Source organism: Pseudopipra pipra, chromosome 23, assembly GCF_036250125.1.
Source record: "Pseudopipra pipra isolate bDixPip1 chromosome 23, bDixPip1.hap1, whole genome shotgun sequence".
NCBI lineage: Eukaryota > Metazoa > Chordata > Aves > Passeriformes > Pipridae > Pseudopipra > Pseudopipra pipra.
Window position 1 is genome coordinate 2,359,918 of NC_087571.1, and position 22,363 is coordinate 2,382,280.

General features: G+C 51.9%; 1 protein-coding gene across 2 annotated transcripts in view; it reads left to right on the forward strand.

The window, feature by feature from the left end:
- The first annotated feature begins 402 nt into the window (after positions 1-402).
- NTM (neurotrimin) overlaps positions 403-22,363 on the forward strand; it is a 356,205-nt gene continuing 334,244 nt past the window's right edge. Inside the window, exon 1 of one of the 2 annotated variants that reach the window (XM_064634457.1) lies at positions 403-792. In XM_064634457.1, the coding sequence (XP_064490527.1) occupies positions 717-792 (76 nt within the window). In that variant the 5' untranslated portion in view covers positions 403-716. The remainder of the gene's footprint in view (positions 793-22,363) is intronic. The other variant, XM_064634453.1, reaches the window with a different exon arrangement.

Here is a 22,363-nt window from a genome sequence, read left to right on the forward strand (position 1 = left end):
GGGTTGCGGGTGCCGGGGGGTTGCGGGTGCCGGGGGGTTGCGAGTGCCCGGGGGGTTGCGGGAAGTGGGGGGTGCAGAGGCGGGCAGGGAGCTTGCGGGGTGCGGGTGCCCGGGGGGGTTGCTGGAGTCGGGGAGTTGTGGGTGCCCGGTGGGGTTGCGGGAGGCGGGGTGTGCAGATGCCGGCAGGGAGTTTGCGGGGTGCAAGTGCCCGGGGGGGTTGCTGGAGGCGGGGGGGTTGCGGGTGCCCCGGGGGGGTTGCGGGTGCCCGGTGGGGTTGCGGGAGGCGGGGTGTGCAGATGCCGGCAGGGAGTTTGCGGGGTGCGGGTGCCCGGGGGGTTGCGGGAGCCGGCGCGGGGGGGCCCCGCAGCCAATGAGTGCGGCGCGGGGGCGGCTGCGTGCGCGGCCGGCGGCGTGTTGCAGCCGGGCGGCGTGTGCGGGCCGGAGCGGCGGGCACGCAGCGCCTGTCCTCGCACCTGCAACCCCTTCCGACCCCCTTCCCCCCCCCCTTTTTTTTTTCTTTTTGGGTTTTTTTTTCCCTCCCCCACCCTTCGGTGCTTTTTTTCCCGTGGTTTTTTTTTTTTTTTTTCCCCCCCTTCCTTTTTCCTTCTCCCCCCGCCCCCCCCCCCCCTCCACCTTCCTGCGCTTTGCTCCGGGAAACGCTGGATTTTAAACCTCTCCCCGCCCGGCAGTGAGTGGGGAAGGAGGAGGAAGAAGACATGGCCCAGGCCAAAATGCACCACCCCGTCTCTTGGGTGATCTTCGCCGGGATGGCCGCGCTCCTCCTCTCCCAAGGTAGGGAATGCCGCGGGGGATGCAGCCCGGGCGGGCGGAGGATGCGCGGTCCCACGGCAGCACCCTCTGGGGGGCCGAGGAGGGGAGAATCCCCCCCAGAGCGGGGACGAGGATACCCCAGGGGCGGGAAGAGAGCTTGGGAGAGGGTCTCCAGCCTCGCTGTGAAGTTGCGGGGGGTGCGGATGCGGGTACGGCGGAGGAATTCCCGGTGCACCGAGCTCGAGGGGGGGGTTGGCGGGGTGGACACTTCTCCCATGGCGTCCTGATTATTTTTGGGGGGTGCAGAATGACTCTGCCATCCCAGCATAATTCCTGCAGGATCAATGCATCCAACAGGCTGAGGGTCGGGGGGGTTCGGGGTTCCTCCGTGCGTCCCCCCGCCTTTGCTTTTCCAGCAAGGTCGTCCGAAAAACTCGGTGCAGCCCCGCTCCTGCCGGGCTGGGAGTTGGGAAGTCCTTACCCAGCCTGTCCCGGATGAGCATGGCTGTCCCCCCACCCGGGGGATGGTGCTTGGAGGGGAGGGGGGGCTGTGCGAGGGGAAAAAAAAGAGCAAAAAGCGATGGGAAAAGGCGCGGGGGGAAGCGGCGGCAGGAGCCAGCCCCATCTGGCCGGGAGCGCCGAGCCTGTCAGCTCGCGTTAGGCTCCTCGCAGCCATCTGGAGGGGCTGTGGGAGCGGGGTTTCCTCCGTGGGAGGAGAGGATGGAGCCGCATCCTGCCCCGGGCCGCCGCCGGAGCTCGGGATGCGCCGGGGGGATGCGCCGGGGGGATGCTGCGCCGTGCGAGGCGGGCGGCTGGTTCCCGGGGCTCCGGTGCGGGATGCAAGCGCTCCTCGGGGGGATGGATGCACCCCCGGGTGGAATGCAGGCACTTCTCGGAGCATGGATTGCACCCCCGGGGCGGTGCGAGTATTCCTCGGGGGGATGGATGCACCCTCGGAGGGGATGCAAGTATTCCACAGGGAGATGGATGCACCCCCGGGGGGGGATGCAGGCACTCCTTGGAGCATGGATACACCCCCGGGAGGATGCAGGTATTCCTCGAGGGAATACTGCACGCCCGAGGGGGATGCAGACACTCCCGGCGGGGGAGGATGTCGGTTCCTCTGAGGACGGATGCACCCCGGGGGGGTCGATCCCTCTCCAGGGCCGGATCCAGCTGCCTTTGCGCTGCTCCGAGGGCTGGGAATAGGGTTTGGGCACCGCCGTGCCCGGCTCAGCCCTGCCTGATCCCACCAGCCGAGGTCTCTGCAGCAGCGTTCGGGTGTGCTGTGCGGGGCGGGGGGCTGAGGCGTGAGCGGGGACAGCCACCGGACATCTCCCACCACAAACTTCTCTCTCCTGGGCACGCTGGGCCGGCTCCGAGAGCCGCCCGTGCGGGATCCACCGGCGCGGGGCTGTTTAGCATGCACAGCACACCCCGAGCACCGCTCCTCTTCGCCTTCCTCCCGCTCTCCCTCCTCGCCTTCTCCCAGGGTTGCTGCTTCCTGCTTGGCGTGCCGGCATCCCTGCAGCCCGGGGGCTTCCCTGCGGCTGGGATCCCCGGCCCCCTTGGCTGCCCCCCTCTGCGGGGTTGGGGGCTCCCCAGGAGGGGGGTGAAGCTGCCCCTTTCCCTCCTCACTCACTCCCCTGCCCAGAATTTGTGCTTCGTTTCTTTTATTATTTCATTATTTTATTATTTCATTATTTTATTATTTCATTATTTTATTATTTTTTTAATGCTTGCTTTGGGGCTTCTGACTTGGCTTCCTTGCAGTCTTATTCCCTGCCTCTGGTCATCTCTCCTGCCTCCTCTCCCTGCTCCTTTGAAAGCTTGTGGATCAGAAAGCAGTCGGTTTTTTATTTCTTTCTTTAGCATTTTTTTAATTCTCCTGGGCAGCAGAGCCGTGGGGAGGAATGTGCTGCCTCCCCAAGCCTAAAATCCCCCAATTCTCTGCCTTGCAGGAGTCTGATGTGAGTGCCAGAAGTCCCTGAGTCACTGCTGGGATGAGGAAAAACAGGGATCCACCTTGTTCCATGGTCTGGGGGGGGGACCCAGGGCAGAGCCATGGGGTGCTGGGTGAAATATTGCACAGGGCAGCCTTTGGCAGCAAAAACCTTGGGCCTTTTTTGGGCTGGGAGATACTAGAGGGAAGGAGTCCCTTCTTGCATAATTGTATTTAAGAGTCATTAAAAACTAAAAAAAACACCTAGCAAAAATAATTTTGAATTTTGGCACAAACCTTTTAAGGGAGTTTTGAGAAATGTGGGGTCATTCACCTCAAAGGTAATATAAGAAAATCAGCAGTAATGTTCTGCTGCTTCATTAGTTCTTCTGATATTCACAGTATTTTTTGGAATTTTTAAGTTTTCTCCTTTCATTTGGTGTCCAGAAGTGGAGCTGGTTTGTGTTGGAAAATGTGAAAATTATTGTCCTGCAGGAAAAAAACTGCTTTGCACAAATCTCCTCCAAACAGCTCCAGAGACATGTGCTGCCCTCTGCAGCAGCCCATCCATCCTCCGGGTCATTTCCCTATTTACAGCCAAACAAACAATAGGAAAAGTGGTTTGTGAGTGTTCTCCAAAGGAAAGCAGAGCGTGAAGTGGGTAATTCAGAAGTGTTTGACCACCTGCACTTGTGCAAACATCTGTAGGTCCTCCAAGTCCTGCGGATTCGCTGTGGGATTTGTGGAATTGTGGCCCTGAAATGGGAGCTGTTGAGTGTTGTGTCCGTCAGGAAGGAGCCCTCTGAGCCCTGGAATGTCCAGAGTGGTTGGACATCAAGGGAGCTGTTGGGTGTTGATGCTGGAGAGCAAGGCCAGGGAGCTTGGCTTGGATTCTCCATCCCCTTGGGAATGAGCTGGAGGTGTCCATTGCATCAACTCATGGAAAAGACAGAGGTCCAGCCACAAGTTGGGAAGGGTGGAGGCTGCAAGGGCTGGGATGGCCCCGGGCATTGGGAAGTGAGTGGCTGTTTGGCAACACAGCTCTCATTGTGTGTGCTCCGTGTCCTCTGGGGAGTTTTAAATAGCAGCAAGGAAAATCCTGGATATCCCTAAACGGGGACCCAGCAGCAGCAATTTCTCTCCCCTCTTTCCCTGTTTGAAAGGAGAGGGGTGGTCTTACATGTGCCTGGTCTCCCTGACCCACACCCCACATGGAATCCTCGAGGAAGAGGCAAAACCCCCCACCCCAGCAGTCAGGAGGGGGAGAGCCGAGGGAACTCTTTCCTCAGCCGCACAGAAAAGGATTAACCAGGCTAAAAGGTCATAGAAGATTTAGCTGGGCCTTTAGCATCAGTAAGCCAAGAATTATGGGAATTTGATTTACAAATTAGCATAAAGACCTTATTCTAATAAGCATGGAAGCTGAAATAGGTATGTAAAATAATAGCATACATCAACATCCTGCACGGAGCGTTCCTCATCCCAAAGAATTATTAGCTCGGTCGATGTGGCTGGGATGCAGATAATTCCCAAACTGAGACACAGGCTGTGCTGGTGTGTGATGGAAAGGCTGGATCTGGCTCAGAGACACATCCACAGGGAGGAGAGGCTGGGTATTTCCCCTCGGGAAGGGCAGGATTTGGGATCACCAGCTGGGCTGTGGGGCTGCGCGTCCCAGAAGGACTTTCCCTGGGTGGAGGCGGGAGGGGAAACCTTCTGGCAGTTCCTGCAGAAGGGTAATTGCACTAATGAATGTGTATAAGAAAAATTAGGTGTATCGACATCTTTTTGTGAATCCTTGGATTTATTGTTCCTCGGGAAAAATATTAGATGTGGTTAATAGTTACCATGCAGGTCAATAAAATGTGATATTCACCCCAACAGCAGAAAATAGCTATTTAATAGGTAATAACAGTAATAATCAATACCTCCACAATTAGATAACCCAGTTATATGCAGTACATAAAAGGAGGGGAATGAACTCCAGTTGCTGGATGGCCGGATTTGGAGTGTGGCTGAACATCCGTCATTCCCGCTAATTCCAGGCGGAGCCGTAAGCAGGTACCAGCACCTCTGGAAATCAGGCCACCACGTGGGATTAACTGGCTAATTTTTAAGCCTCAGTGGAGCAAACAGGAACCTGAGGAGACCTTTGCCACTGGAAAACAGGTTGTGTTGTGCAAAGCCCTGGGATGGCACCCAAAAATGTTTGGGATTTTGGGCTGGGCGGTGGAGTTGCAGGTGGGCTTTTCCACGGGAATTTTTGTGGGAGCATCCCTGCACTGAGCTGGTTACACAGCAGGGGATTGGCAGGACATGGTAAAGCTGTTGTAATGGCTCTATCCAAAAAGTTGCTGTGTGTAGTGAGTAACCTCAGAGTTGTGGGGGACGTGGGCTGGAGTTGGTTTGTGTTGTAGCTACAACAGATTTAGGAGCTCCAGTTGTGGACTGGACGTATGTGAGGTCCCATAAATGCTGACACATCCCAGGATGTTGTTGTTTGCTGTTCACAAAATCTAGGTGTGAACAAGGTGCCTGTGGTTATTTAAAGTGGGAACACGAGGAGGCAAAAAAGCATCATCTCATATGTTCATGGCAAAGGTTTGGAGCTGCAGCTTGGACTTGGAGTTGAGCTCTTGGCTTCAAACAGGGTCCAAAATGAGCAAAGTGCTGGATTTTGGGATTCTATAGTGGAAGTCCAAGGTGGTGTGGGACTGCTCTGCCATTCCCACATTTGGGATGGGCCTCCCTGACTGGTCAAGAGGAAGTAAATACCATTTGGATAAGCAGGTGGGAGCTGTGAGCTTGGAAAAGACCTCCTCTGGTAAAACCAAACTTCTGAAGCAACACAGGGACCACCCCTCTGTACAAGACTTTGCTGCTGGATGCTCTGGAGGCTGCACCCGGTTTTGGGACATCCTTGTGCTTAGCAAAAGCTACTTTTTCTTTTCCATGTAGGCATTTTGACCAGCATGATAGATAACCCTGGCTTGTGGCTTTTCTGCCTTCCTCTGACGGAGACAAGCACAATATTGGAAGTTCCACAAGATTGGAACCGTCTGCTTTGTGTATTTTTCTTGCAGTTTTCACTTAAAAATACCCATATTGTGATTTCCCCCTCCCTTTCCCCCCCATTTTAGTTTTTCCCTATGGGGAAGATTGATCAGTTGACAGATCTGGGTCGGGTTGGTGAGCAGGGCTCGCTGTTTGCTGTGATAAAGCGGGATGGAGGTGGATGGGGAGAGCTCTGCTTCCCAGGCAGCTCCAGCCAGACAGAGGGGAGGCACTCCAGCTTTCTCACAGCTTGAGAAACACCTTGTGGGGTGTAACTATTTGGCCGTGCAGATCAGGAAAAAACCCTCATTCATGTTTGGTTTTGCTTCCCAAACTTCAGTAGTGGCAAGAAAGGGCAAGATTTTCCTTGCTTGTTCCCCAGTTAAGGGTCATCTTTCAGAGCAGAGCTTTAAAGAGGGGGAAAATGATTTTTTTTTAGCATTACTGGTCATTCTCCTTTGATGGATGGTGGCAAATCTCCTGTTAGACTCAGTGGGACCCAAACCTGATCCATCTCAGGTGTTCATGGCAAAGGCTTGGAGCTGCAGCTTGGACTTGGAGTTGAGCTCTGGGTTTCCAGAAAGTGCCAAAATGAGCAAGGTGCCAGATTTTGAGATTCTGTAGTGGCAGTCCATGCCCTAGTGCTGTGCCCCATGGCCAGCCAGCATCCTGTGCCTCAGCACATGGGGTTTTCATGCCTTTAGCTTTTGTAGGCAAAAAAACAGGCTGAGAGAGCTGGGGTTGGTCAGCCTGGAGAAGAAAAGGCTCTGGGAGAGCTGAGAGCCCCTTCCAGTGCCTAAATGGGCTCCAAGGGAGCTGGAGAGGGACTTTGGACAAGGACCTGGAGGGACAGGACAAGGGGGAGTGGCTTCCCATGGACACAAGGCAGGGTTAGATGGGATATTGGGAAGGAATTCTTGGCTGTGAGGGTGGGGAGGCCCTGGCACAGGTTGCCCAGAGAAGCTGTGGCTGCCCCATCCCTGGAAGTGCTCAAGGCCAGTTGTTTGCTCCAGACAAGGCTTGGAGCAACCTGGTGTAGTGGAAGAGTCCCTGCCCATGGCAGGGGGTAGTGGCACTGGATGAGCTTTAATGTCCCCAAACCATTCTGGGATTCTACGAAAACTCAGGATTACAAGGAATGATCTCCCTGTCACTGCCTCCCCCGGGGCACTCCAACCCTTCCAGCCCTTCCGAGGGTGCTGGTGCCTCCTCCAGTCATCCCACCTCCGCTGCTCCTGGAACGTTTGGAGCCGTGGCCACCTCCCCCCCGCTCCTTCCCGAAGCAGCACCTTGCTCTTGGTTAATAATAAATCAGAGGTGCTGCCTTTGCTGGGCTCTGCTCTCTGCCGCCGGGAAGGATATCATGGATTTTTGATGCGCTCAACAGTTAATATGTGTAATGCTGAAAGCTGTTGTAAATTAATTGACCCCTCGACCCCCTTGTCCTGTTGACTGTTCCCACTAAAGACAGCGTTCAGTTCTTGGCATCCTCACCCCCCCCTCCGTTTTCCCTTCCTCCAGCTCCCACATGCTTCGCTTACTAATCAGGGGCAGCCGAAAAAGGAGCTGTGGCTCCAAAAAGCTTTGTAGCAGCTGGGTGGGGAATCCAGGATCCCTGGTGGTTGGAGTATTTCCTTTAAAGCACTGATGGGAGCGGACACAGCATCCTCTGCCTTTCCATGAGGATGATGGGGACAGAGGGATGAAGGTGCTGCCAGGCTAAAAGGTTCCTGGAGCTGCACTGAGGACCCTCTGGAGGTGGGTGGAAGGTGGAAGGATGTTCAGCACCTCGTGTGAGGCACCTGCTGAGCTGTGGCTCATACCAAGTGCTCACTGTTGGAGCTGTGGTGGGTCTGGCTTGGAGGAACGATGGGAGCGGGTGGTCAGCTGGAATTTTATGGGAAATAACAGAAAAAGATCCCAGAATATCTCGAGTTGGAAAGGAGCGTAAAGATCATCTCATTCCACCCCCTGCCCTGGGCAGGGACACCTTCCACTAGCCCAGGTTGCTCCAAGCCCCATCCAACCTGGCCTTAGCACTTCTAGAGATGGGATCTTTTCCTGGATATTGCTGAGCATGGGGAAACCCTGATTTAGGTTGGGAAGGAGCTTAAAAAACCACAAGTGCTCAGCCCACGGGGCCGGTTCTCATCCTCCCGTGACTCCCGGTGGGAGGCAGCAGCTGCCGAGGAGTGGGAAATGCCACAGGAAATTGTGCAACATTAGCAACCAAGCAGAGTGTTTTAGGCTTTTCTGATTCCAAAACGAAGTGGAAAAGTACAATCGCAAATTCCCATTGAAAGTAAATTCTGGGAAAAGCAAGGATCGATTTTTTGAAGCGGGTTTTTTTTCATGTTCAGATTCGGAGCTTTATGTACCGAGTTGGGAAGTGATTTCAAACAAAACAGAAAGAGCTCCGAAGGCCACATTCCAGCACTATCAAAGAGCCTGGAGTCTCCAGCCTCGTTCCATTTTGTATTGTTATTTCTTCAAAACAGATCCTCTGCTAATGTTTCCATTTTACCAGAAACGGAATTCTTGATTTAAAGAACCGGTTTGAAAGCCAAACCTGACCCGCCTCGCTGGAAGCATGACAAGCCCTCGAAGCAAAGCAAGGTTCATTAATACCATAATATTCTCTCTCTTTTTAAGTGTTTTGGGCTTTTTTTTCCCCTCTGGTAGGAGTTATCTGGTGAACAGCACTAAGCTCCCGGGTCAGTTTGGGTGGTTTTAGCTTTTATTCCCTTTCTGCAGGACAGATGGTATTTAGAGATCAGAGGGTGCCTCCGTTAGACTTTTAGTTTTCCAAAGTCAATTCCCAAAGCCAGCACCGGCGTTTTGATAGTGGGCCAAGGCACAGGAGAGCAGCAGGGCTGGCTGGCACGAGGTGAATTTGGATTTAGGATGAATGACATCTCTCTTAATGAAGCCCTTTCAGGAACAAAGCTGGCGAGGAGCAGGATCCATGATCCATTAGAGGCTGGGATGGTGGCGGAGCCAAAACCTCCTTGTCATTGAGGACACCATGAAAAAAAAAGTGTATTATTTATTGTTTACTCTTTGTGCAGCTTTTCTGCACGTCAGCACTTCCCATTGTGTGTTTTGGGCTTCAAAACCTGACATCACATTAGACACCGTCTCCAAAGCCCCCAAATAATGCATATAAACTATGATTATTCCTTCTGATCCACTTGTGTTTATGTAAATGGCTGGAAAAGCGGTTTTCAGCTTATTTCGGGAGCTTAAGGGATTCATACCAAGCCTATTATTGAAAAATCAGAAAGTGAAAAGCAACTTCTGAGAGGAGGAATTAGCAACTCAATGGCAGCGTGCGTTCCGCGGGATCCGGCTGCGCTGCGGATGGGAATTCCCTCGGGAGTCAAAAATCCAGCACGTGGCAACAGGTTGAGGGGCTTTGCAGGGAGGGGGTTTGGAGTGAACCCAGAGGGGTGAGGGGCTGGAGAGGGAGTCGGGGTGCAGTCATTGGTGGTGGGATTGTGTCAGGTTTTGTGGTGGATGATGGGAGGGCGTTGCTGCCTTCAAAATCCACCAGGCACCTGGGGATACCCCTGGCTCTGTGTCCTTCATCCATGAGTGGATCCTGGAAAGGGGCTGACGGTGCTTGGCAGCACCTGTGTACCCCCAGCGTGGCTATTCCTGCTCCTTCCAAGCCTTTTCCCTCAGGAGAGGTGGGATGAGCTGCAGATCCTCTTCGGGCTCCAACCCCTTCCAACCAGCCCTGCAGCAGCTCATCCCTCCTCTCCTGCTGCCTGGTTCGGTCCCTTTCCCCCTTCCTTATGTTAATTTCCCACCTGAGCACCAAGTACTTTATAAATAGCAAATCTGAAATGAATTTCCTAGCAGCAATCATTATCTCCCTCGACAGCCATTAAACATTCACACAAGCAGAGCAAAATGACAAAGGGGATTGATTTTTACAGTATGTTGGGGGGGAGGCAGGAGAAAGGAAATATGTTGACAAGGCTTTTTTTTTTCCCCCCTTATTTCCCCCCCTCTCTCCATTCTCCCCTCCCTTCCACATCCTCTGTCTTGAGGAATTTAAGATCACTCTTTTTTTTGGAGGGCGGGTTGGGAGGGGATTGGAGAGGGCGAAGTTGGAAATAAAGGACCATAAATTAAGAAAATAAGGGGAAAACCAAAAAGCAGCAAGCTCTGTTCCCTTCTTCCCTGGAGCAGCGAGCTCCATTCCCTGCTCCTCCAGCCCCTGGAAGCCTCACTCCGATCCGTCGTCTGCGTACAACTGGTAAACATGAAGTTGGTTCCGTGGCCCCGGCTGTTGAGATGAATATGTCAGAGTTAATGCCTCTGAAGATGGAGGGGTGGGCTGGAGGGGAAGGGGGGGCCCCAATCTCGGAGCCTGCTCAGCAGAATAAATGTGTTGATGCAATCGTTGGGAGCCGCTGCCGAATGAGGCACTGTAGCTGAAAATTTAACTTTGATTTCAATTTTCATATTTGTCAGCAATAATTAGATTCAAGAAATGTTTTTGCCGCTGTTCTAAAATACTAATAAGTAGGAGCCTTTGTAGTCTGGCTAATGGAGCCTTTTTTTTCCTAGTGGGCTAGAAAAATTCCATTAAAGGGGAAAGTCATACTATATTACCATGCTTCAACATGCATTGACTCCACTGCCACAGGAATATCTGTGCCAGGAAACAGTGTCCCTGCTTCCAGCTGCTGGAGAGTGGGCTTAGGATTGGTTGGGGCTTCCCAGGGAGCAGGGAAGGCTGGAGGGGACCCCCTACATCCAGTTGGCTGGGGGGTGATGCTCTTTGGGGCACCAGGGAGCTTTCAAAGTGCCCGTGGGATGATATCCCAGTGGTGGCCTGGCTCTCAGCCAGCTGGCTCCGGCAGGATTTTTTGGTGTTGCCATTTCCCCTTGGGTTTAAAGCCTTGGATCAATGAGGAATCTCCTCTTGGTCGCTCTGCCAAAGGCAGAGAGCCCCTTGTCTCCCTGCCCACCCTGTGGGGTGGATTTCCTTGGCAGCTCATGCCAGGTTTTATCACAGAGCGATGCTGGCGAGGGCAGGGATATTAAATTTGCTGGCGATACGCACAGCAAATGGGGGAAGCTCTAAGTTGTGTCATTCTCAAGTTACTTCAGCCTATTAAGCAAACAAAAGCACTTGTGGAGTGAGAAATGGAAATGGCCAACGCGGCCCGATTAATCCTGGATGTACAATTCCATTAATAAGGCAGCTTTTAATAGGTGGTTCTTTCCAGGAGCTGCTGGGACGAAGAATTGATGTATTCACTGTAATTGTATTGCAACTAATAGGATCGGGAGAAAATTGTATGGAGAACTTGTTCCTTTGCCACCATTTTCCAATCAGTTGAAATAATGCAGGAGAGCCCAGCAAGGTAATGAGACTTAAATCTAAACAGGAATATTTTTAATTTCCGTGCAGGGGATTTTGGCTTGTGCTTTTGCTTCCCCATAGAGTGAGCAGAAACCCACTCAGTGGGTTTCTACCCACAGCAGCGGGGAGGAGAAGCACTGGAGGAAATGGGGATCCCAATCCCGAGGGAATTGCCCAGTGGCTGGATTCTGGGGCTGCTGTCTCAGCTGGGTGCCGGGAGATGTGGCTGCTGGTGCAGAGCTGTGCCAGGTCTGGGAGCCTCCAGCCTCCCTTCTGAATTCTAAAGGGGTGTGTGTCTGGATGCCCAGGAATGGGACTGCCCCTCTGGCATCTCAGCCAGAGCTTTTGTTCCTGTCGTTGGCAGGAGAGGAGCCTTCCCCCTCCACAGTCGATGTGGTTCACTGGGAGAGCTCATTAACGAGCCTCAGGTCCTGGCTCCATTCATCCCATGTTTATTCAGACCCTCCATCCCAGGGCTCTGACACTTTGCTGATCCTCCCTTTCCAGTGAACTCCTGCAAAAACCCACCTCCTGCTCTGGGGAGCAAACCCCCCTGTGTGGCTGTGCCTCTGGGTCCCTGGGAGATGCAGGGAGGGATTTGGGCTTTAATCCCTGAGCATCTCTCCAAGAGCTCTTGAAATAGTGATACCCTTGGTACAGCACTGCAAATCCCAGGCAGGCTGGGTGGCTCAGCACAGCAGTGCCTTGGGATGCAGATCTCCATAATATCCTTGCAGTGGTGGAATAATGCACGTTAAAGCAAAGGAAATATTAATGTAGGAGCTGCCAAAATCCGTGTGGCCCCTGATTATTGCAGCTGTGGCTTTGCCAGGGGAAGTTTGCAGCCACTTTTGGTCTGTTCATCGCTGGTTTTTCACTCCTCCTCCCTATTTGTATGCAAGCTCTGACCCTGCTTTGGTAAAAGGCTAGAGAGTAAATAGAAAGGGGAGGGGGGAAAAAAAGGCAAGGAAAAAAAAAATGAAGGCACAATTCAACTCAAATCCCTGAGGGAACAGATGTGATTGCCTTCCAGAAATGGCTCCAATAAGGCCAGAAAGGAATATTGCTTTTATAGCTTTTGGGATATAAAACATTTAGAAAATGTGATTGAGTGGCAGTGCCTAATTTATCATTTACTCATTTTTCTATCCACCCAAACAGAGGAGTATCTTCAAATGGACTCACTGCCACTTTTTTTTTTTGGCTTTTTGCCTCTTTGCTGTGTGTGACACACGTGAAAAGCCATGTTCCCTTGCACACCCAGCCATGTGCATGCACACACAGGCACGTGTTCCCCCACGCTCCTGGCTCCTTGTCCCTGTGCCTGTGTCATGGATTTATCATCGTTCTGCTAAGCACTCAAACTCCTGTGGCTATTTATAATTAATGCTCAGAAACCTGCCAATCCATTTAATGACACTAGGAGGTCACGGCCTCCCTTATAGCTTCCCATTAATCATCATTAGAACAGTTCTGGGTTTTTTACGTTCTTTTTAAATGTTAATTCACCTTTATAATGCTGCTCTCAGCTCTGACTGCAAAGGGATACTCTGCAGTCACTCCAGACTGTCTTGCGAGTGTGTGCAGGTGAAAGGCGCAGTGGGACAATTGCACTTGATAAAGTCTCTTGGATATCTCCCGCTGGAATGAATTACACTCACAAACTCTGCCAGATGGGATTTCTTCACTGCCCTCTGCTGCCGGCTCCTCGCAGCGATGCTGGCGCAGCTCCCTCCCTCCCGGCTCCATCCCTCGGGTGCCACCGAGCCCCTCGCCATCCCTCCTCACCTGCAGAGACCCCTGCGCTGCTGGGAACCGTAAAATCAGAGAATCCTGGAATGGTTTGGCTTGGAAGGGAGCCTAAAAATCATCTAGTTCCGTGTGGCACGTGGCTCCTGAGTGGAATAAGCTCCTCGACGCTGGCAAAGCCTTGTCTGCTCTGCCAGGCTGTGCTCGGGCACGTCTTCACAGGGCAAATTTCGGTGGTGTAAGGTGGGCTCACACGGGGTTTTACAGGTTGTGGTTGTGTCTCGGTTTGGGTGAAGGCTGACAAAAATCCCAGCTCCCAGGGGCAGGGCTGCTCACAGCAGCGAGTCCACCTCCAGCGCTTTCCCTGCATCCCAAAGCTCCCTCTGTCGTCGTCACAGCCCCTGGGAGCCGATGCCCTGGCACAGTGTGGGGGATCAGCAGCGATGTCAGGAGGCAGCTGGGAGGAATGAAAGCTCTGGGTGTGATCTGGTACTTTTGACAAGCAGCAATTCCTCTTCAGTAGCCCTCTCCTGGCTTGTGGTTGGGAGCGATCATCCCTCTCCAAAGTCAGTCTGTGCCTGCCATTGGCAGGAGCGGTTCCAACGCGGTGTCTGATCTGGGTTGGGGTGTTGATCCTCTTGGGAATGGTTCCACAGTGGGGTGGTGTAAGACATGGTGCTGTGTGAGCTGCTTCTCTGACAGAGCTCCTGGAGACTTGACACAGCCCTGGGTGACAAACCTGCAGCTCATCCTGTGACTCTTTCTCCGTGTTCATCCAGGAGGGGAGGAGGCACCACTGACACCCAGCCCCTGCCATGGGAAGCACACACAGCCCCCCGTGGGCTCAGGGTGGGTGAAGGTTCATGCTGACCTTTCTTTTTGGGTGAAATAGGATCACTCCTGCTCCTCTGGGGACTTCTGGTCTGGGTGAGAGCCGAGCCCAGCCCCGTTTCTCTGAGTAAATACGCCAGCAGCATTTGGCTTAATGAACTGTGGCTTTTAATAAATGGCTCTTATCTTGCTGAAGTGCTGCTAAATTGTCAGGATTTAAAATTAGCCTAATAGATTTGTGGGCGATGTTTTATTCACTGGGTAGTTGGAAGGCGACAGTGAGAGGGGGAGAGATGGCTCCACCCAGTTCTCCCTGAATTATACACGAGTTATTTATTTGTTTGGGCCGAAGGGGAAATGTTCTGGATTAATGTGCGATGCCTCAGCACCTGACTTAATGAGAATTTAGAGACCTATCCCAAACTGATAGTCTCCAATTAATCACTCGGTGGCCCCTCTGCTTTGCTGTCCCGGGGATATATTTTTCATAGTGGTGGTTGGGTTGTGGTACCCACTGTTGCTTGCCAGGAAAAGGGGATGGGGATGGACTAGGGAGGGTTTTGGGTGCTCTGGTGGCTTCCAGAATGACATCTTGCAGCTTTGCTCCATGTTGATGTGGAAATAGAGCCCATATATCTCTGTCTATACCATCTATACCTGTGCAACTTGTGTTCTCAGGCCTAAAGTTGAACTTGCTCAGCTTCTTATATATCCTGTGAACTTCCATGAGCCGCCTTGCCTTAATTTCTTTTGGCAACATGGAGCTGGTTGTGATCCTGTTGACAGTTTGGAGACATATGGAGAATCAAGGCAGAAGAGTGTTTTATAATAGAGTGATATGGGAACTGGTTGGGATGAAAGATGCCAGGGAAATGTCAATCACTATCATTATCCTAACAAACTGCTGTACCTGCAGAGATAATAATAATATTTAGCAATTATATGGCACCTAACAAGCTCAAACAGCACAGACTGGAGCTAATTAAAGATCCCAAGACTTCCTTTGGATGGGTGTTTTCCCGAGAGTGTGGACCAGCTTCTCCTCAGAGTCTTTTGTGTGAAGCTAAAGGCACTTCCTTCCCATTTCACAGGTAGGGGAAGGTGGTTGTGCTGGAAATGCCCAGTGAGGACTCTCAGGGAGGGGTGGTGGGATCAATCCTGGCACTGGATTGGGCTGTTGGCTGCATTTGGAGGAGTGTTGAGTGGCCTTGACTTGATGACCCAGGTGGCCAGAGGTGTTTAGATACATTGATGTGCTTATTGCTCGTCCTTTATGAAATCAGGGAGACTTTGGGTGCAGGACACCCACACGAGGACCCTCCAGCATCCCGTGGAGAGGCAGAGGTGATGCTGCAGATGGTTTGCAGGGCTGGATGGTCAGGGGGGCGTTTTCCCCTGTGCCCTCCTGGCTTGCTGGGCTGCTGCTGTTTCCCTCTTGGTTCATGAATCCTCCATCCTTCTTGACCAAGAAAGCTCTCTGGAGGGTGGCACATCCACCAACACCCCAGGTTTGGCTGGGTCATCCAAGATCACAGCGATGGAAAGCAAGACTTGCAGCATTTCCACACTGATGGGGTTCTCACCTCGCCCTTTCCAAGAGCAGCAGGTGAAACCCTTCATGGCTGCTTGGATCCATCTGCACTCCTTGACCCCTGCCCAGCTCCAGCCCTGGGAACCAGCAGCATCCCCGTGACACTGTGAAGGTCAGCCTTGGTGTCTGAAGTGGGGCTGGTGGTAGCAATGCATGATGCACAGTCTCAGTCAGAAAGGAAATATTGTATATAAAAGATAAGGGTTTTTTTCCCCCCTTTCTCGTGGCAGAGGAACAAGGCACCGGGTTCATTTGGCATTCATAAAGTCTTGCTTTGGAAACGCCTTTAAGTACTGCTGAGGGAGACTTGAAGGAGCGTGTTTGAGAGTCAAATGCACATCTCCTTGGGCTCTCCTTTCATCTGCTTTAAAAAACACAATCTTTTTTTTAATCTTTTTTTTTTTTTCCCTTTTCCCCCTCTGTAAAAATACTAATCTTCTCCACCAGCAGCAGACACCCAGGGTGCAGGAGCTCGGCAATTAGCTCAGTGAACAGAACAAGAGAGGAGCAGAGGGAAGGGGGGACTCAGCCAAGGACCGGAGGATGCAAAATCCTGCCTGCTAATTAGGAGGCAGCCCAGGATGGGGCCTGCTTAATTCAGGGGCTAAGTCACCGTGTGTGTCGTCCACCCGGGTGGCAACACGTTCCTCTGTCATCCTCTGGGCTGACCTTTGGCTGAGGGGAAGAGCCAGCAGGGAATTTGGAGCTCGATCTGGACCTGAACCCACGTGGTGGAAGGTTCAGGGAGGATGAGGTAAGGATCACAGGGTCACGGGATGGGGAAGGTTGGAAAAGACCTTTCAGATCATCGAGTCCAACCATCAGCCCAGCGCCGTGTTCGGCACTAACCATGTCCCCAAGTGCCATGTCCACGCGTTCATTGGACTCTTCCAGGGATGGGGACCCCACCACTGCCCTGGGCAGCCCCTTTCCAGGAAGAAATTTTCCCAAAATCCAACCTGAACCTCCCCTGGCACAGCTTGAGGCTGTTTCCCCTTGTCCTGTCACTTGTTCCCTGGGAGCAGAGCCCGACCCCCCCACCTGGCTCCAGCCTCCTGTCAGGGAATTCTAGGGAACGAGTAGAGGTTTGTGCACTACCAACAGCAGCTTTGGGAAGCAGAGAGGATTTAGGGACAGACTGTGACCACAGAACCTGCCTGGGCACCCCAGCAACTAAAATTTGCAATAACCCATTTTCACAGGTACAAGTTCTCTCCAATACTTACTCCTGGGTTGTTTTTTTTTGATCCAGGATGGGCAGTGCCTGGATATACTGTGAGACAGCCAGAAGAACCCTCTTGGTGGAGTTTAATCTCAATTCTGTCACACAGGGGATATGATTTAATTACACTTACATTCTTCATGTAAGAATCACAGGTCCCGTGAGCTGAGGGGTCAGTCTGAGTTCCTCAGAGGAGGCAGAGCTGCCTCCAGTTTGGCTGGATTTCCAGCCTAACAACCGTATTCCCAGCTCCAAGCTGGTCACGAGTCGCTCTTGGGAGAAACACGTGGAGGTTTTGGCCCGAGTCCTCCTCGGACTCTTGGCTGACACGTGGAGAGAAGTGTCCATCCTCCAGAGGCTGGGCTTTCCCTGCAGAGTCCTCGTGCTGGATGTCACGTCAGCGCGGAAATTCAACGGATGATTCCTGTTATCCTCGCAGGAGCTGAGACAGAAGGAGAGAGATGAAAGCAACAAGAGTTGTCATCAGCCAACCCCCTTCAGATTGTGAAGTGTCACATGGGCAGAAGTTCAGCTCAGCCTCTTCTTTTGGCTGGAACTTTCCTCGTCCTTGAAGCCTCTCTCCTTCGCTCTTCACTTGAGGGAAGGGAATTTACTGCGATGAAATGTGTTGTCTTGTGGCTTTTTATGAAAACAGCACATGTCACTGCCCCTGTTTCCTGGAGCCAAAGGATGTGGCTGGATTTCAAAAAGAAAAGGACTGGATGATTTCATTATTGCTAACAACTGTTCCCACCAAGATAAGGGCGGTCTAATCACATTCCCTGTGCAGAAGTACCAAGGGAACCAAAAGGGAACGTTTCCATTTGATTTTCCACGTTGTCTTCTGTGTTTTGGTCCTCTTTGGTGCTGTGCAGTGCCAGGAGCAGGCTGGGAGGCTGGGGGGGTTTGGGGGCCAGTCGAGGCAGCAGCAGTGTGGGGGTGTCAGGGTTATCAGGGCTGTCCCAGGTTGGGGGTGCTCTGCCAGCAGCTGCCTTGATTCATGGATTCATTTCTCTGCCTGCAAGCAGGGCTTCATTTCCACATCCCCAGCTCCACTCGAGGAGTCTGAACCGATGATGGAAGCTGAGCACTGAGCAGAGTGGGAGTTTCCAACCTTTTTTTTTTTGATTTGCAAATCACCCAGAAGAAAAGTGCCACCTCCCTCATAAAAAAAAAAAAAAAAAAGAAATCTGAGCTTGTGGCTAATAAATTTGCTTCTCTTAATTACGTTTCGCAGGCTCCTGATGCAGATCCCCCTGAGGACTGATCCATAGCTGCAAATTCCCTCTGCAGTGAGCACGCTCCATCTCAAAATGCCGGGAGGTGATGCTGACCCAGGGGCAGGGGGAGAGCAGGGCCAAGATTTTGTCTGTGCCCTCTAACACGCTCCACTTCTGCCTGCAAGGACTTGGCTGCCCTGAGTCCCCGCTGCAGCGGTTCCTGTCGCAGGGAAGGAACTCTCAAGGCTTTGATTTGCCTCGTAGCAAGAGATAACATTATCATCTCGTCCTTTAATGATTTGAGGACGGGCTATTTTTCACATCAGCTTCTCCATCTCGGTAGCCCTGACTCTGCTCAGGGTGGGTAACGCACAAATCAGCGCGAGCGAGGGGATGAAGTAACTCAATCTTCCTCCTCACCCTCTCCTTATTTGTGTGCCCCCAGCACTCAGGAGCTTGGGAAAGGCACTAATTGATGGATCCCATCAGCGCAGTCGGCGAGGAGTTGTCATTTGGTGAGCAAAGCAGGGTGTTCTCTGCTGGAGCAGAGGGTCACCGCTTCGGGTCCCAGCAGCGACCACCCAAAGAGAAAAGATGACTTATAATTACATTCATAATTGAAAGTGATTAATGGTAGCAAAAGAACTTCGAGCGGTTTCTCGTAATTAAGTACTAATTTTAATTCCTTTGCAGTGCCGAGCACCATATTTGCTTTGCTGGGGATATTTATGGCTGCGCCTTAGCACGCTTTAATGTCTTAAAAATACATGTGAAAGTCATTAACATTTTTTTTGGTGGCTGGGTAAACAAGTAAATATCAATTAATTTGTTTACTTTGTGTCTTTGTGTAATTAGCGCTCATTATTCCAGATTTTTGAGGATTAGTGTTTTGGAGGATTCGTGGCTTTGAGCAGAGCAGAGGAACCTTTGGTGGCTCCCAAACCTGAGGAGTCCTGCCCTTTGCTCCAGGTCGGTCTGACTGCCTAAAAACTCCCAAAGAAGCGGGAGAAGGAGGCAGGGAACACATCTGGGGTGTTCAGGCTCAGGACATCAGGGCCAAGCGTTGAGCCTGCTGGCAGTGTGGCCTCTCGAAGTCTTGGAGCAGGGCAGGGATCTGTCTGTGCATGGCAGATGCTCCCTGGCTGTTGCTTGGTCTTGAAGAACAGAAGTGTCACAAAATCAGCTGCTTCTGCCAGGTTTTGGCTGTCTGGATGTGACACCTTTCAAACTCAGCTGCTGCTCATGATGCTGCCAGTCGAGAGGTGCTCGGGGCTGCCCTCCCTCTCCCCTCGCTCCAGCTGCCGGCACCATCTCCTCCCCACACCTCCTTGGAGAAGGCTCTTCCCCTGGATCCACCCTGGATCCAGCCTTGACTGGATTTTTAGGAATATGTTTGCAGAATTTAATGTTTTTCCTTAATACTATCATTGTTTTGGGTTGGTTTTGAGTCCAAACGTGTCAAAGAGTCAAGACATGTCAATCATGTCAAATGGGGCTGGGTTGGGGTTTGGCCATGGCCAGGGAGCTGGGGGATGCTGGTTTTTAGGGGGCTGTACTTAGGTACAAGCATTGGAGGGACACCAAAGCGGGCAGAATTCCCATTTTGGGGAGTGTGGGGTATTCCAGAGGCCCTGCCAGTGCCCAGGGAGAGCCACAGTCACAGAACCACAGAAGGTGCTGAGTTGGAAGGGACCCATCAGGATCACAGAGTCCAACTTCTGGCCCTGTGCAGGACACCCCAAAATCCCACCAGAGAGTGTCAGGGATCTGCTCTGACTGAAAATATCTTTAAGCCTGGCTTTATTCAGCGCTTTTTCAAGCGCTGCAGAACGAGTGTCACGCCCAGACGCGCTCGTGTCCTTCCTGCACCTTGACAAAGTTGTTTTGGGAATCTGTTTCCTGAAAACTTGGTCGTGCTCACATAGCAACACACTGGGCCAGAAAGCACTTGATGGAAATCATGTCTCTTCCTCACCAGTTCCTTGATTCCTTGCTAATGCTTTTCATTCCCTCTTGCTGCTTGAGAGAGCCGATCGTCTGATTAAATTAAGACAGACACAAAAGCAGCTGGCCTGCCAAAGACTGGGATTTTATTAAAAATAATATTGTTTACAGAGTTCTCTCCTTTTATGGCGCGTATAAAACAGCGTGTTCCACCCGAGCAGCCGGCACACTCGCTGCAATTTACCCGGGAAGAGATGGAAAGACATTAAACCTTGTCTTGATGGGGAGTAGGGAGGGCACGGAGGAGAGGGAGGTTGGGGATAAGAGACGGAGCGAGGGCGTGACAGCAAATGAGAGGGAAGGAGATGCAGGAGAAAACAGAAGAGAAAAGGAAGGATGGTTCCCTGTTCCCCACCTCCCCTTCTCCCCTCGCATACCTGAGCTGAAATGAAGCTTTGAGAAAGGAGAGAGATCGTGGAAAAGAGGAGATAAACTAGGGCAGGGAGCTTCAGCTGGGACACAGCCTCCACTGGAGCAGGAGGAGAGCTGCTTGCCCTCCTTGCAATATTCAGGAGCCCTTCCCGGGTGTCCCTGCAGGTGGAAAGGCTCCTCCTGTGTGTTCTCAGCTCGTTTTGAGGTCCTGCAGATGTTCCATGAGCCCTTGGGCTGGGGTCAGATCAGGACTGGGAGTGCTTTTTGCTGCCCACCCAAGTGCCTCAGCAAAGAGCTCTCGTGGTTTGTAAATCATTTGTTTGTGGTTTATTCGCCCTCCAGGGCTCTGCCAAGGGCAAAGGAGGGCGTGCAGGGCACGGCACAGCAGTGGGTCGTGGCATGAGGGGCTGGCAGTACAGCAAACAGAGACAAGGAGGTTTTCCCAAGGTCACAGAAGGAGTTTGAGATAACATCCGAACTCGAACCAGGTCCCCACCTCCAGCATACCCTTGGCTGGCTAAAAGGAGTTCCTGTCTTGCTTTGGGAGACATGGATGAGCCTCCCTGCTGCAGGAGTGCCCCATCTCTGCTTTGCTTTCTCTCTTCGTTCTGTGTCTGTTTGTTTGTTTGATTTGGTTCCAAATAATTAATTGTAAAAACCCATGGCTAATGGTTTGATTGAAGGATGGATGGGTGCTTTAATTAACTTGTGAAAGGATTATACACTTATGTTTTCAGTCTCCCTGACCCCAGCTGAAGTGACAAGGCTTGGACACCCCATGTTTTGAGGGAGCTGAGCACCCCAGGAATGTATGGGATGTGCTGGGAGGGATCAGCCTGGAAAAGCCCCTCAGACCGTGCTGGGAAGATGCCACAGGGATCCTGATTATCATAGAATATCCTGAGCTGAGGGACCCACAAGGGCATGAGGACTATTATTCATCTCCCCTTCATGAGTGGGGCCCCAGGTCCCATGGAAGAAACACTCCCCACCCCATTTCCTTGGAGCACGGAGCTCCAGCCCTGTCACAGGGAGCACCTTCTGGTGCCCTGATCATATGCTGGTTTTGACACCCTAAAGGGGTTTGGTGGGGTGAGGGAGGTGTCCCATGAGTTATACAAACACTTTAGAGATTTAATAGACCTGAGCCATGTTTTGGAGTGATACAGGTGAAATCTGGGTTGACCATGAGCCATCTGCCCTCCTTTATAATATGGTTACCATACAAGCTTCCAAGATCCAGTATGAGAGATGCCTTCCTAAACCTAAACCAGACAAAATCCAGCTCTTGTATCTGGTTGGGAATAACCTCAGCAGAGCAGTCTCAGGGCACTGAACCTGCCAAGCTCTCCTGTGCAGGAGGATTTCTGCAAAGGCAGGAACTGAGGAGACAGTGAGACAGAAGCAGGTCTCAGTGGAGGTGGCCCTGTGTCACCCCTCGCTGGCCTGTAGGCACATGGAAGCTTGATGGGTGTCAAAACCTGTATTGATCCCTTGCTCTGAAGGCAGGGAAAGGTTTGGAGCTGTAGCAACAAGTGCTCCAGGCTCTGCAGCTCAACATGTCTCTGTAGATGTTTGTGTCTCGAGAATCACTGAGGGAATCTTTGAGGGGAGAAGATTCCCCATCCTCCCCACCCTTCCCCACAGCCCATCCCCAAGGCTGACTCCTCCCCATGGTTACTCCACTTCTTAGGACAGTGCTGAGCTAAAAGGTGTCTCCTGCATGGATGTTTTAATGAGCAAATAAACTCCAGGACCCGATTCCAGGAGGATTAGTGAAGGAGGAAGATTTCTGCAGCTCCTCCACTTCGTAGCTCAGAAAGTTGGGATCAGGTGGGGTCAAGTGATTCCCTGACTGAGTCAAAAGTGCTTTGAATACCTCTGAGAGGGAGGAGGCCACTGAGTCACTGGGCAATTTCCCAGCCCTCCCAGTGCAGCACGCTCCAGGTGGGAGCTTCAGCATTGCTGCTTAAAACAAGGCTGATTGGGCTTGTTCTCTCATGGAAAATGCATGAGAAAAAATGAATTTCCACGCTGGATCTTGGATCAAAAGTTGCTTTTACTCTAAACAAGGCTTTTTTGGCTGCCTTTTAGTAGTGGTGTGTGCCTCTGGAATCCTCCCCACTTATCAGTCCCCCAGCAAGGCACTCGGTTTGATTGCTAATCTGCCTTATTATGTTTTTAAATGCACTCTAATATTTTAGTTTTAGTGGCTTCTTTTTTTTTT